This window comes from Phaethon aethereus (genome assembly GCF_964289735.1).
Source record: "Phaethon aethereus genome assembly, chromosome: Z".
NCBI classification, from domain to species: Eukaryota; Metazoa; Chordata; class Aves; order Phaethontiformes; family Phaethontidae; genus Phaethon; species Phaethon aethereus.
In genome coordinates this window covers 25294232-25308547 of record NC_138577.1, presented here as the reverse complement: position 1 = coordinate 25308547, position 14316 = coordinate 25294232, and the positions used below count along the sequence as shown (strand labels likewise).

Below are 14316 nucleotides of genomic sequence, written 5' to 3'. Positions count from 1 at the left end.
ATAGTCCACATCATTATTATGAGTGAGCCAATTCTGTAACATTCAAAACCTATTTTCAGTGCCGTTGTTCTGGCTATTTTCTTCAATTATTGAGGGAGTTGTGTGTATGCTGCAGTAGGACCATAAACCCTGAAAGGTCTACATCCATCGTTTTTGCTTTTACTCGTTATTGGCCTTGGATATAACAGCGATGTCTGTACAGAGGTGATGGTCCTCAGTTTTGCATTGTTCAGTCCGTAAAGATTCTAACACTGAATCCCTGGTTGCTGTTATTTTGATCAAGCAGTTAGTAGTGATAGCATGGTAGTGATAGCATGTCTGAGATCTCAGGCTGTCCGAGAATGCTCTAATATCCTTGATATCTTTCCAAACAGAAGATTAAGTTGCTATCCTGTAATAGTAAAATACAAGACAATGTTTAAATTATATTGTAGAGTGTTTTACAAAGCTCTCTTGAGACACTGCACTGCAGTACTGGGATGAAATGACATCAAGCTTAGTTCTTTTATAATTGAAACCAGTCCCACTATGTCCCATAAAACCTCATGAAATTAACCTAAATTTGGAAAATGAGAAGATCTTTGAGTACTAGTAGTATCTTGTGGAGTAAATAGAATGTAAGGATGAGTTTGGAATCATCTTACTTCTGTTGCAGACACTAAAAATTTACCCCCTCCTTGTTCAAAAATGCAAATGCTCTGCAAGAATATCCTGTAGGTTTTTTGACTTTGTATATGCTTCCTGTGTAATGTAAAATCACAAAGCACAGAAGCGATTATGATTAGAATCCTTCTAAAATTGCACAGATGAAGTTAGTGGGCATCCTTTTCCTTCCTATTATCTCTTTTACATCTACACAAAAGGCTTTTTTCACTTTTATAGTCCCGATTGATAATAACTATTAGATCTTGGTATATTAAGTGCTCCTATGCCATTATTCTTCTTGCACCCTTTTTGTTCATTCCCCTAGATTTAACAAATTTTTTTAGTCTCAAGTGTCTGGGTTTTTCTTTGGTGGAGCAAAGAGAAAGGGAGAACATCAAGGACATAGGCTTAAGAGTATTACACCGTTCCTGAGTCCAGTAGAAGTTGCCTGGAAAGGTTATATGGTCCTCAGCCTGTATTCATCCTTTACACAGCTTTGGTGAGACCTTTCATGGCCAATGGAAAATCCCTGGATATATTAATGTGTTTTATAACACGTGCTATTTCTTTTCCAAAATACTCAGTTCACACAAGACAGTATTGGGTTCTCACGCTAAGTTTGTAAAATGTGTCAATTTTGTTCAACTACTTGAGAGAAGTAATAGAACTGAAGCACAAAGAGATAAATTTTCAGTCTGAGAGGTGGTGATGTGACATAGCTAGTAAGTGAATGACTTCTGAGTAGTCATTTTCTTGCTTTTTACTACTACAACAGTATTTCATTATGGTGAAAATCCTGTCATGTGGGCAGATGGGGCATAATTTTGTATTTACTACAAGGATTTTGACTTACATTTCTGCAATTATGTGTCTTCTAGAGTAGGTATAGACTTCAGTTTACAAATGTGGTGAATTTAAAGATTTCGATCTGATTCTGTAATCTAATCCATGCAGGGGTACATATGCCTATGGAGAGAGTCACCGAAGGTAATGAGGGTTTTTTCATGCTTTGCCCTTGGCTGTATGTTTACAGGATGACAGTTCATAGACCAAACTCTACACTATTGGAGTCTGTGGAAATGTTCCCATCATATTGGAATTACTGTATTACAAAGTGTTGTACTCCTTGTACAGGCAAAATACAATACTGAAATATTTCAGGATATTCATCAAATATTTCAATGTAGGATAGTTTCCTAACTTCTGCTATTAGAAAATGTTTAGGCTTGCAATAATTAAAACTGAAATAAAGAGGCAAGTACATTATTTTTTATGCCAGAACCACACAGTTGATATTTTAAAGGTGGATTTCAGCTGAGGGGGTGTGCAGGTGAATCACATTAAATTCTTTGTGATTAGTAACCCAGTATCCTGTTGTTTTCTGTATTTACCTGGTTATAGCCTTAGTTGCCGTTTGCCTTTTGAAATGGTTGGCAGTTGTTTATTTCTTTGTTTTTCTTTGGTTTCTTGTAGTATTTCAAAGAATTGAATAAAATAGGGTTAAAATGAGAGTATAAAATGTGTAGTTAAAGGAGGCTTTTTGCTCTTTTTTTATCTGCAGATGAAAAATATAGAAAATTGGAGATCTCCAAAAAACAGTGTAGAACATTCACTTCTGAAATTATGTTCCTTTGGCAAGGTACATGGAAAAGATTTGGAAAAAAAACCATAAGTGCTGGCAAAATTTGTAGGAATGTTGGAAAAAAATTTAAAGTGTTGGCATAAGAATTCTTTTAAAATCGTCACTTATTCACATGTGAAATGAAAGTAAAAAAGCATCTGTCTTCTTTTATGCACACTGACTAAATAAAACTGAATAATTATATTTAGCAAAGTACAAAGTTTTCTAAACAGAACTCTGTCAGCATTTGGCTTGCTTTGTTTTTTATTCCACTACACTAAGATATTATGGTTGAGAATTCCATATTTTGGAAAAAAAAACACCAACCACCAAACAAAACAGTGAATATAAAAGAAGAAATATTAAAGTTTTTAAAGATGGTGATCTTAGTTCTAACATGAATTCTTAGATACTAAATATTATTCATAGACTATAAAAGATCTTTGATCCGTAAACATTTTTTCACTCACCCTAGTATAGGTAAGGTGGAAGATCCTGCAGAATTTTTACCACTGTAACTATTTTGTTCACTCAAATGGAATAAAAGCATGCATGTTAAGGTCCTAATTTAGTCATATTGAAATTTAAATGTGTTTTAATTTTATATAAACGAATTGAGCTGCTCATATCTACTTAGCTGTTTAGATTTTACTTAGCTGTTTGAAGAATCAGAAGGGTCAATAAGAATTGTAAACTGAATTTCTTTTATTTGCTTAATTTTTGTTTTTCATTCTGTGACCAAATATAGCTATACTTCAGTGAAAACAAGTAGGAATCTTAAAACAAAAATGAAAATCAGTCTTGTGTGGCTCAGAAATTATCGCGCTTTAAAAAATGATAATATATGAATTCCATTTCACAATCTAAAATATGCATTTTTGTTAATAATAATGATGAAAAATTATTTTAATATCTTAATTCCCTCTAATTATTTTTTCTTTTTACTATGGGTGTACCATCTTACTGTTTGTTTATTGCGATCATATTTGTTTTACACCCAGTGCTGTTAAAAGTAAGAACTAGATACATGATATCATTACTGTGATTTACAGTCAGTAGAATTCCTAATTGATTTGGTCCTTTATGTTGAACAGTTCGGGCCGTGGTACTTGCCTTGATAATGAGCCTCCCAAGCGTGACTTTCTTTATCCAGCTGTGGCCCCAGGTCAGGTGTATGATGCTGATGAACAGTGTCGCTTCCAGTATGGAGCAACATCCCGCCAATGTAAATATGGGGTAAGAAGTCTTAATCCTTATGCTGAGTGTTCTGCTTAGTCATTTGTATATATTCCTTTATAACATAAATCGTTAGTTAGATGCAGTAGTGGGTTACAGATTTCCGATACCATGTCTGGTGCCATCATAGGTAAGCAAAGGGCACATTTTGATCCTTATGCTGCATCTTTTGCTTGAGTCATTTGTGTGTATCGTACACCAAAATGGGTGGGTAACAATGAGGTCGGGGAAGCATTCTTTAATTTAGGCAAAAAAGGAGGCCAGAAACTTGATCCTGCTCCTTGTAAAGTGTACTGCAGAATTTTCCCTGATTTCAGTTAAATGAGATCAGGTTCATGTTGTGTTAATCCTGAAACATGAAATCTGTTGTCTTGGCTTTAATTTTTTCATTTAAAGCTACATTTTGAAATTACTCTTGTACTTGTATTGATTTGTCAGGTCTGAGGGGTGTTTTTTTCTGACATTGAGTTTGTTGTTTCTCACATTGTTCAGATCTTGTTTTGGGAAGATGAATTATGGTTATGGCAATAGAGGAGCATGAAGCTAGATAGCAGAATAGAATACTGAATAGCTAGTTACTAGCAAAGCTTTTGCTCAAGTACCAGTGTGCAATAATTAAGGTAAATAAATTTACAGTAGAAATAAAAACCTGCACACAGGCCATTATGCAATAAATTTATAAATACGTACCTAAAATCTTGCGGCCCAAAGTATGTAGTAAAAGGATGCATTCTGCTGTGCATTTCATTAAATTAAATAAACCTTGAAAACATATCTAGTGGTTTAAAAGTAAATAGTTTTAATAATATTTTAATTTTTAGATTATTCAAATAAAACAATGTAATCATTGAATTTATACTCTATTTACTTCTCTAAAGGCCCAGCTACAAAGAAAGTCCATTTTTATTATCCCTGGGGTGATAAATACAATATTGTTCTTGGGATGCCTCTTTGGCAGATTGCACTGTGCAAAGCATTTAAAAGCTGTATGTAGCTGGCTGGCAAGCTCACTGGATCTTCTACTCCTGATCCCTTATCAAACCTCTTTTGGCCTTTATTGTTCCTCTTTAAGTTCTCACTTCCCACCAACATTCTTTAAGGGCCCTGTTTCCTGTTACTACATCTAAGTCATACATTTTTCTTTTTTTTCTTACAAATTTTCACCACATGGACTCTTAATTTCAGACCAAGGAAACCTGCAGGTACTTGATCTATCATTTATAGCACAGCCTTTGGGGGTATACTGCATTTTAAATTAAACTGGAAAGTTAATAATGTGGAAAACCTGGCTTTGCCACATATATGGGGTTGTTTTTTTGACACTGTTATGTAATATAATCATTGTTGTGATGATCACACTGCACAGTACACTTTCTTAAACCACAAACAATTGGAAGTCATAAAGATGTGCAGGTAATCTTAGCTTTCTGCCTTCTGCTTTTTGTTTTGAAGTGTTTGTTGTGTTTCCTTTATAGTTACAAAAAAAGAGTTCAACAATTAATTGAGGCAATAGTTAAAAGAAGTTCTGTCTTGACAGGACATTACCAGTCCTCTGAATTGATATAGTGCATTGTGTTCCATCAGTTGCCATCAATGTGAGCATAACTTCTAAGTGCCTCAGAACACCCCTCCCCCTATTTTTAATAATAGGATTCAGACTGTATATATTAATATAACAGACTATTTAGAAGTCTGGTAATATCCACTTGAGGAAATTATATGCCTTTGAAATAGCATCTACATTTAAAAATACTACTCGCCATGGCCATAATGCTCCGAAAATGTGACTGTGATGATTATGATCATATAGGGTTCAGGTGATAATTTTGAAGGGGGAAAAAAAAGTTTTTGGAAGCTGGTAGTGTAGATGGAAAATACCCACACACGAAAGACCTATTCATCTGAGAAAGGGTTTTAGAACTAAGTAGTGGAACTAGATCTAAATACAAGGGAAGACTAAGTTAAGTACTCTACTCAACTCTGGCATTATCAAAAATAAACAGTCAGTGCTTTGAATAGTCCTATTAGATTTACTATTAACATGAAAATGCCATTAATAGTTCATTGATCTTATTCTAATAGACACGTGTAATTATGGAGGGAAAAAATAGTAGAAATCTGCAATTAACAGTGGACCTAGTTCGTATACTAACTTCTTTCTAGCACTTCTTTTAGCCCTTTTTATTTAAAAAGCCTGGTAAAAAAGGGGTAGAGCATGTTTTCCAACATGGGGCTTAGTGATCGAGAAGAAAATAATTTCAAAATCAAAGGGAAATCTCAGAGAAAATTGCTTGCCTTTTTCTCTTGCTCATGTTCTTTACTGATTTGTGATGCTGAGATATGACAAAAGAAACAGTCAAACTCTCAAATCAAGGGCCAAAAAATTACAGTTCTCCTTTGGGATCTGATGTAGCTGTCGAGATAGTTGGAGAATCTTTTATGTTCTTTCTGCTTTGGAATTCTGTCATCATGTCTTACTAACCTTTAGAAAATTTACCTCTTTCAACCATCTATCTTTAATATTAATCTGTGTTCATTGCCTTTTCTCTGATATTTCCTCATCCATTCCCTCTGTATGTTTATTTTAAGCTGTTGTTGCTTTTGATCATAGATCATGGCCTATTCCTCCAAAGACTTTTGCACATTTAAGTACCCGAAGCCTTTGTCACTTAGGAACTTGAAGTTAAATACATAGAGAAGTGTTTGAATGATTAAGGCATTAGCACTAAAGTACCAAAGGGGCTGCAAGTTTCTGCCTTTCTGTGTGTGTGTTTACTGACAAAGAGCCGATTTGACCTTAAAATGAGCTTGTTGGTAGTTGTTTTGATACTGTTTTAAGTACTAGACCTTATAACACTGTTTGGTCACTTATGGATGGAACTGTTCCAGCAAAAGCATTGTGCCTATTGGTTACATTTCCCTGTATTGTTCAGCACATTAAGTCGGACAAGAATTCAAACAGATGCTTTAGCTCTTTGAGCTGAAAAAATAAAACCGTGTGTCAGTCCTTCTAATATTACATGTGCATTGTTCTTTATACTATGCTTTATTTCTGATACAGAGGCAACTTTAGAGAATTTAAGTGAAGAAATAGATACTTTGAATAAAGAATTGAGAGGCAATATCTCAAGCTACTTAAAATATTTCATTCTTGGGTACACTTTCAGATTCAAGAGAATGTTAAATTTATGACTTACAGTGAGCCAAATTGTAATGGTGGAAATTTCACCATGTAGTACTGGGACATAGCTTTTCCCTAAAGGGAATACATGCTTTCAGTTATCTTACTGGATTCACTGCAGTGGGAGATTTTGAGGTTATTAGGACCAGTGCTAGTTCCTGTGTATTTATGTAGCTACTGGACATGCTGTCTTTTAGGGTGATGCAATGTGAATTCTCTTCTGCTGATTGTCAAGTATGTCTCAATTCGTTGCTTTGTATGCTAGTTCCCCTGGTAGTGCAGAACCGTTTTCAATCCTTTTGTTTAGGTGAGTGTAAGGAGAACTTTTTTCATTGTCTCCTTACCTCCTTAACCTTGGAGCATCTGCCTGATAACAGTTGACTCTGTGCTGTCTCTGGGTTAATTCAGGAAAGAATTCCAGTCTTGACTTTTAATTTCTCTGTTTTATGAGTTTAAATAATACCTGGAAAATGCCTGACTGTAACTTACAGATTTTGTGGTTCAAAATAAGGCTTTGCTTTAGAGCTAGTCCTCACATTTTTAGGACAGAGGCTAAAACCTCAGACATTTTAATAGCAGTTAATACTTTATGCATATGGTTGGTATTGCTGTGATGCATTTTATGACCTGTGAAGCTGTTGGCTGCTAGCATGGGTTTCAGAGGTAGTGCCTTACGATTCTTCGGGTTTGGTTTTTTTTTTGTTTTATGCTTTTCCACCATGATTGGTGTCAGTAAATACTTTGAGTAGAGAGAAAAGGAGACAAATTCTCTTTTCCTTTGCATACATGTCTTCACTGAAATCAGCAGCACCACTCTTTGTATTTCACACTAAAGTTTAACACATCAAGTAATGTATTTTAGCCAATGACAGGTAGCTGTCTTCTTCGTCATGGTCTTAAGTTTGCAATTAAGTTCTTCAGTTCGTTTGCCAACAAAAATTGCCTTAAACTTAAATACCAGTTTTTATTCACATTTTGTTAGTGCATTTTAGAGGACAGACAGAGTTCTAAGCTATGAACTTACTGCTTGTAAACAGGCAGAACGAAGATACATTCTCAGATTTATGTTGGTTGTCTCTGGGAAGTTTTTTATGAATTTTGAGGACTGGTCATAAAGTTAATTAACATTAATAGAAAGTTTCTGGGAAAGTGTCAACTACAGAAATACAGGACATGCCAATTGTCATACCTTCACTGTTTCCTAGTTTCCCACAGGCCAATTCAGAGACAGAATTGTTGAACTGAGTTAGTTAGCAATGACCAAAACAAAACAGCATTGGTCATCCAGCTTTCAAATCCAGGAGAGTAAGCAAATTGCTATACACAACGGTTCTACAATATTTTTTCTTGGGCAAAATAGCCTGAATTACAATTGACCCTTGTAACAGGATGATACAAACTTGAATGTTAGTGAATTGTCACCTTTTTCATGAAACACTGATTTGATTTACTCCAGTTAAATAAAGAGAGGTATTAAGCTTGATGTAGGGTTTTTGTAGGAAGGTGGATGTGGATTCTGGAAGCTGTTTTTTTTTTTCAAAAGGAAAGGCAAAGAAGCTACTGGTGTATCTTTGCACCTACCAACCGGTTCCCTTTTTGTTCCCTCACCTGTGTGACTGCATTCAGTTGAATCTGTATGTAGTACTTAGGAACTTGCTGAAAATAGTTCAGGTGGATTTATATTACATTGCTTACAAATTGGTGTTAAAAATATGTGTAGGTAAAGAGAGTAATTGAAAATCCTGATAGTATACTCTGTCACTTTTATCAATCAACCTTCTGTTATTTTTTATTTCATAAGGTTGTGCTGGTCAAGTACAAAACCTGTCATGACTATTGTGCAGGCCTTTTGTGTTTAGAAGGTTTTGAGCTTTTCTTGTGTAAGGACTTAGAGAATTGTGCTGTAATTAAGAACATTTGAAACGCTTTCAGCTTTTTTCTTAAAGCGAATTTTGTTCCCTCTTTTTTTTAAGATTAGGATGTGTATAGCCAAGGAAAATCCCAGAATTTTTCCTCTTTCTGAATCCTAAAGTAGTTTTACATACTTTTTTGTACCTTTTTCATTCCCTTTTCTTCTTTCCTAGGACTGTCTTGTCTCCAAACCCCCTTTCTCTTTCTCTTGCTCTTTCTTTTTCTCTTTATCTCTCTCTTACAGGAGACACAGATTTAACACCAATATGCCTGGATCTTATGAAAGCTGTTTAAAAAGTGCAAGGGGAAACTAGTGATCAAAGCATGAGGAGTGCATTAGATGATAGTAGAAACAATAATGAGATTGCAGGTATTGGAATATGGTTTGAATAAAGATGGGATAGGTTGCATAGGTTTGAAAGGGAAGATGCTACTTGGAGGTGATTTACCTTGTGGGGCTTCTGTAGTTTCCATAAGGTTCACATAAGCACCCAATATTTAGGAAAAAGTGCTGGTAACATAATATGAATGTACAACTTAAGCTTCGGATTCTATTCCACATTCTTTCAGCATGTTGTGATTCATGATATGCTGCACCACTTAATGAGCATTTGGTAATGGAGCACTAAAATGGTAACTCTTGGGTGCTTATCTGAACTTAACTTTCAACCTTCTGAAGTTCACCCAGAATTATAGTTTTCTAGTTTTAATTGTGTTGCCAGCAGTATTTCAGCAATGAGGCTGAAAATACTTTAGGTTGATGCTTTTCAGGTCTGAATTGTAGGTTACAATTCAAACTAATTATTTTTATGCTCTATTTTAGCAAATGCTCATCAAGAGGTGCAGCATATTATAGATGAAACATGCTGAAACAACATAAAATTCTAATTAAAATTTTAAAATTTTATGAACAAAAAATGAAACTCCCAAATTATCATAGTTTAATATGCATTGTGAATGTATTTCCCATCTTCTTTTTTTAATATTATGGGCCAAACTGCTAACTTCTGTTGGAGGCTTTCATTAGTGTTGAAAACATTAAGAACAGCACAGCAATTTGATCTTTGCTCATATTACTGAGTTTTCTTTGTGCTGTATTGATACCATTTATGATGATTATGATATAAGATACTTAGATGTTACATAATTTGAAATGCCTATATGTAAGTCTGCATGACACAACAGAAAGAGGCTCCATCATTGGTAACACTTAGGCAAAAGGAGGATAATTTGATTTGCTGTTTTTTTTCTCTAGATGGGTTCAGCTTTGTTTAATTTACTGCAAATACAAGCATCCGAATTCCAAACTGAAGTCATGGAGCCCTAAGATACACCGTTACAGGTTGTCATCTATCTTGTCTTGATCTTGTGAAAGGCCTCAGCTTCAGTTTATGTTTCCTGGATTTTTAAAACAGTTTCCCTTGTTTGCTTTACAAATTAATAGTTATTAAATCCACACATTTGGAGACTGACTTTGAGGTCATTGATTAATTTTCAGATTATGCATCTTTCTCTTAGTTTCGGTAAATTATTCACACAAATTTACTGTTGGCAAAAGATGTGTTAGCTTCATCCTGTGTCCGCCAATTAACAAAAGGCTACCCTAAAGGGTCACCTTATGTTGGGGGGTGTGTGGGGGCGGGGGGTGGGTGTGCATGTGTGTGCGTGTTAGTGTGTGGGAAAAAAAGCAGTATACTTTCTACTAGTGATTTTGGGCCTGACCTTTCCAGGGCAGTTCCACATACATTTTTAAAGCTGGCTTATTAGAAAGAGTTGCTTAGAGATATTACAGATAGGATGGTGGTAGTAAGGAAATAGCCCAAATCAGTAACTACGAAGTTAGTACCAGGTATAAGGTTGAGCTGGGGAGCAGAAAGCCATATACACCTTAGCTTAATTTCTCTGTTAACTTTCCAAAATCAGCTGAAAATAAAGATGACATAGCCATAGTAGTACCGGGTGTAATTCCATTTTCATTTAATGAAAGAACAGCACTGATGGATTTTCCACTTCTTTTTAGATATCTTACTTGTTTTCAAGTTAGTGTTAATGTTATTTTTCATGTACAGTGTGATGGAGAATGTATTTCAGATTCTAGTCTTTCTTTTAAATGCAAAACAGCAAAGGAAAAGAAATGACTTCTTAAATAAGTTTGTCTATATTTAAAAGAAATTACAAAAATACTTTAATTTCTTGTTTTTAATGTAAATTATTTCTACAAATTTATACATTCTGTTATTTTAATTAATAAATCCTCTGTGTTTTGCATCGTTTTCCATAAGGAAATATTCTGTTGATTTTGGGATATTTTATGTCTGTCTCAAACAGAACTGCTTTCTGATTTAAGCAGAGTTTTTCACTCAAATATTGATAGTATGATACAACTCATAGTAATTTTTCATTACTTCCCTTTTTGTCTTTAGGGATTTACTAAGGCAAACTCCTGTTGAAATTAAGGTCTGAATAAGGACTAGCAGACTATGTCAGTAATAATACCTAGTTTTGATATAGTTCTTTGCATCCTATCTCCCAAAGCAATTTAGGAAGAAGGAAAATATTTTCTCATTTTGTGGAGTAGGGAGGTGAGCTGACATGCTTAAAATCATCCTGCAAACAGATGAATGTCTGAAATAGTTTTCGAGTGCTGTATCCATTAATTCACACAGTTCAGATGATTGTTTCTTTGGAATTAAAATATCTGGGTGATATTAATTCAGTGAATTTGGAGGAGTCTAGTGCCACAAATAAGCCTGAGTATACAGAAGGAATCCTATTGGGAGGAAATTGTTTCTCTCACTTGTGGATGTATTAGCCTGGCATTGGAATGCATGTTTTAATTGTTACTTCCACTTATATGTTAATATATAGATGGTATACTTGTGTAGGCATATCGGAAGTGAAATTCTGTGTGTAAACTCTGAAGCACAAATCAGAATTCTGGATTCAAATCACCCTGAAATACAGATGTTTTCAAATTCCAGACTGTTATCCAGATCTGATTTTTTGCTTCTGTCTGTATTACAATAGTTGAAGTCTTTGTTTCTTAATGCAACTGAATTTTTTTGCTTTTCAGAACATTGATCCAAACTTCACAAAGTCAGCACAGCAATCAATTTAAACATTTGAACTTGATCAGGTGCAAAATAAACACAAGTAGAATCGTCACAGTCTGGCACTTTTAATTATGATTTGACAATGTAAACCACATATGAAATATGAGCAAGTAAATTACACTGATTTTCCTCAACAAAATGAGCAAGTAAATTAAATGTAAAAGTAAATAAGGCAGGATTATGACAGGAGCACCTCATACCTTGTCTGAAAAGAGCCAGTTTTAGGTTTTCACTTTAAAATCCATACTGTATTGAAGTTTGGATTCATGGTTCATTTAGATGTGAATTTGATTTAGTGTTTAGCACCTTAATGGCTGTGAAGTTTGTAATCTAATTAGATTTTTCAAGAACCTTTGTGATGTATCTTCTGTTCTTTTCTTGTTCTGTTTGATATTTTCAACCATGTACTTATTTGTGAGTGTGTATCTTAATCTCAAAATTTTATCAGCTGAGTAGCAAAAACAAGTCTTTTATTCAGAGATTTGAGTAAGTAAATATTTATACTGTTTGCATTTCTTCAATGAAAAATTCTAATCTGAAAAGTAAGATAGTTCTACATTGGCTGCAGGTGTGCTTATATGAGTGGCAATATTTCTCCTAAAAAGACACTCAACAATTTGTTTTAGATTTCATAGGACTACCCACCAAATAGGACAAAATGTCTTAGGCCTAATTATCAGAAATTGGATGGAAACTCCAGAAATCATCAATAGTCATTCCTCATAATTTCAGACCATTCTAATATGGTATGTTTTTAATGGATTTTTTAAAAGATACCTTGCTTCAACCAATTATGAAACTAAATACACTGTATTTACAATCCTGCAAGAATGGCACCAGCTGATTTTGAACTTGGAAAACAATTTTGCAATATTTAAGAAAAGCTTGTACTGTTGAACTGTTACTGCAGCTGCTGGTGAATAAATCCATTTGTATACGCAGTACAATGCAAGAAACTTGAATCTTAGGGTAAAACTTAACAGTTGTTTCTGCTGATGTATATAGGAAAGATCATGTAGGTGCCAGATACTCATTCATTTCCTCAGAGAAACAATGAACCTCAGGCGGGGTGGGGTGGTGTGCCTAATAATTTGAATTTACTCGCACTGTCTTCCTTTTTGCTCTTCGTACCAAGGTTTAGACATAGAATCTATACAGGGATTATTTGCAGGATATGATTTCAAGTAGCAGTTAAATAAAATGAAATAGTAATGACTATCATAAGATCATTTTATAGATCTAAGTATCTTTCAAATTTTACAAAATACTTCAAAATAGAAAATATCTGTAAGGAGGCTGTGAACCCTTGCACTGATCTTGAAGTAATACTACAAAGATTATAATGTTGTCATTTACTGTAAAAGCAACACACGTGGGATTCCATTCTGTATATACAGCTGAAGCCAAGGGCAAGTGAAGCAACTATGAAGATTTCCAGTGGTCAGCCGACTTTGTATCATGCCCACATTATGAATTTCAACCCTCAGATAGTTTTAACAATGAATCTCCAGTGTCAACCGAACTAGCTTAATTTAAATGAGTAGACGTGCAAAACCAAATTAGAAGATACTGTAGGAGAAAAGATTATTTGAAAACCTGTGTTTATTTAACACTGACAACACAGTGAAATAGGATAGGCTAAATCATTTATGAAATATCAGCCGCAAATCTAAAAAGCCTAAAGGAAATATTTTAGTACGTAGCTCAATTATTATTAAATACATGTGCACTGTTTTAGCAAGGTACGGAAGAGGAGTGCAAGCAGCCTGAGCTCAGAAACTTTGGTTTTAACTAAAGGAAACAAAAATAAAACTTGCTGTTTCATACACTCTTACCATGTAATTTTGAGGCAGATAATGACAGTAATGGAGATATTACAGCACAGCTGAAGACAACTTTTACAGCAACACTAAAGTATACTGGGCCCAGCATAGCACTAATCTAAGAAAAAAGCAAGTATAAAACATTACTTGCATGGCAGGTGTGAAAAACACATTCTTGTAGTCTACAATTTGATTATTCCAGAATTTTTTTTGGCAGAATACTCTTAGGTAAAATATGGTGGCTTTGAAATTGCTTCAGAATATTTCACAACCATCTGTAGTTTTATCTGTACAGCCCAGTTCTTAATAGTCTCTCATCAAAAAAATTTGTGTATACATGTGTGTATGAAGATTGGAAGCAATTTTAGGCTTTTATTCTGATCAACTTGCTTCTGCCTTCTTTCCTAGGAAGTGTGTAGAGAGCTCTGGTGCCTCAGCAAAAGTAACCGCTGTGTTACCAACAGCATTCCAGCAGCTGAAGGTACTCTTTGCCAAACAGGGAGCATTGAAAAGGGGGTGAGTACAAATAATTTGTTGTTTGAAGAAGCAGTTTATTGTTTAAAGACTACAGGAAGAAGGAACTTGAAAATTAAAGTACTTATGAGCAACTGTAAGTGTTCAAAAAAAGAGTTATTATTTCAGAATACATTTGCATCCTAATGGAATTGCTCCACAGAATTCTTTCACAAATATTTCATATATGTAATTTAATAAAACATTTATCCTTGCTAAAAAAATTCTATAGCCTAGAGTAATTTTTCTAAAAACTCTCTAGTTCAATCTTTA

The 14316-nt window shown here is 34.4% G+C and overlaps 1 protein-coding gene across 1 annotated transcript in view; it reads left to right on the top strand.

Annotated features, from left to right (window-relative positions):
- The window catches only part of ADAMTS6 (ADAM metallopeptidase with thrombospondin type 1 motif 6), a gene marked incomplete at its 5' end in the record, with an annotated part of 153627 nt that overhangs the window by 82153 nt on the left and 57158 nt on the right, over window positions 1-14316 (top strand). Inside the window, 2 exons of the mRNA XM_082013693.1 lie at window positions 3361-3502; window positions 13939-14046. Coding sequence (XP_081869819.1) covers window positions 3361-3502; window positions 13939-14046 — 250 coding nt within the window. The remainder of the gene's footprint in view (window positions 1-3360; window positions 3503-13938; window positions 14047-14316) is intronic.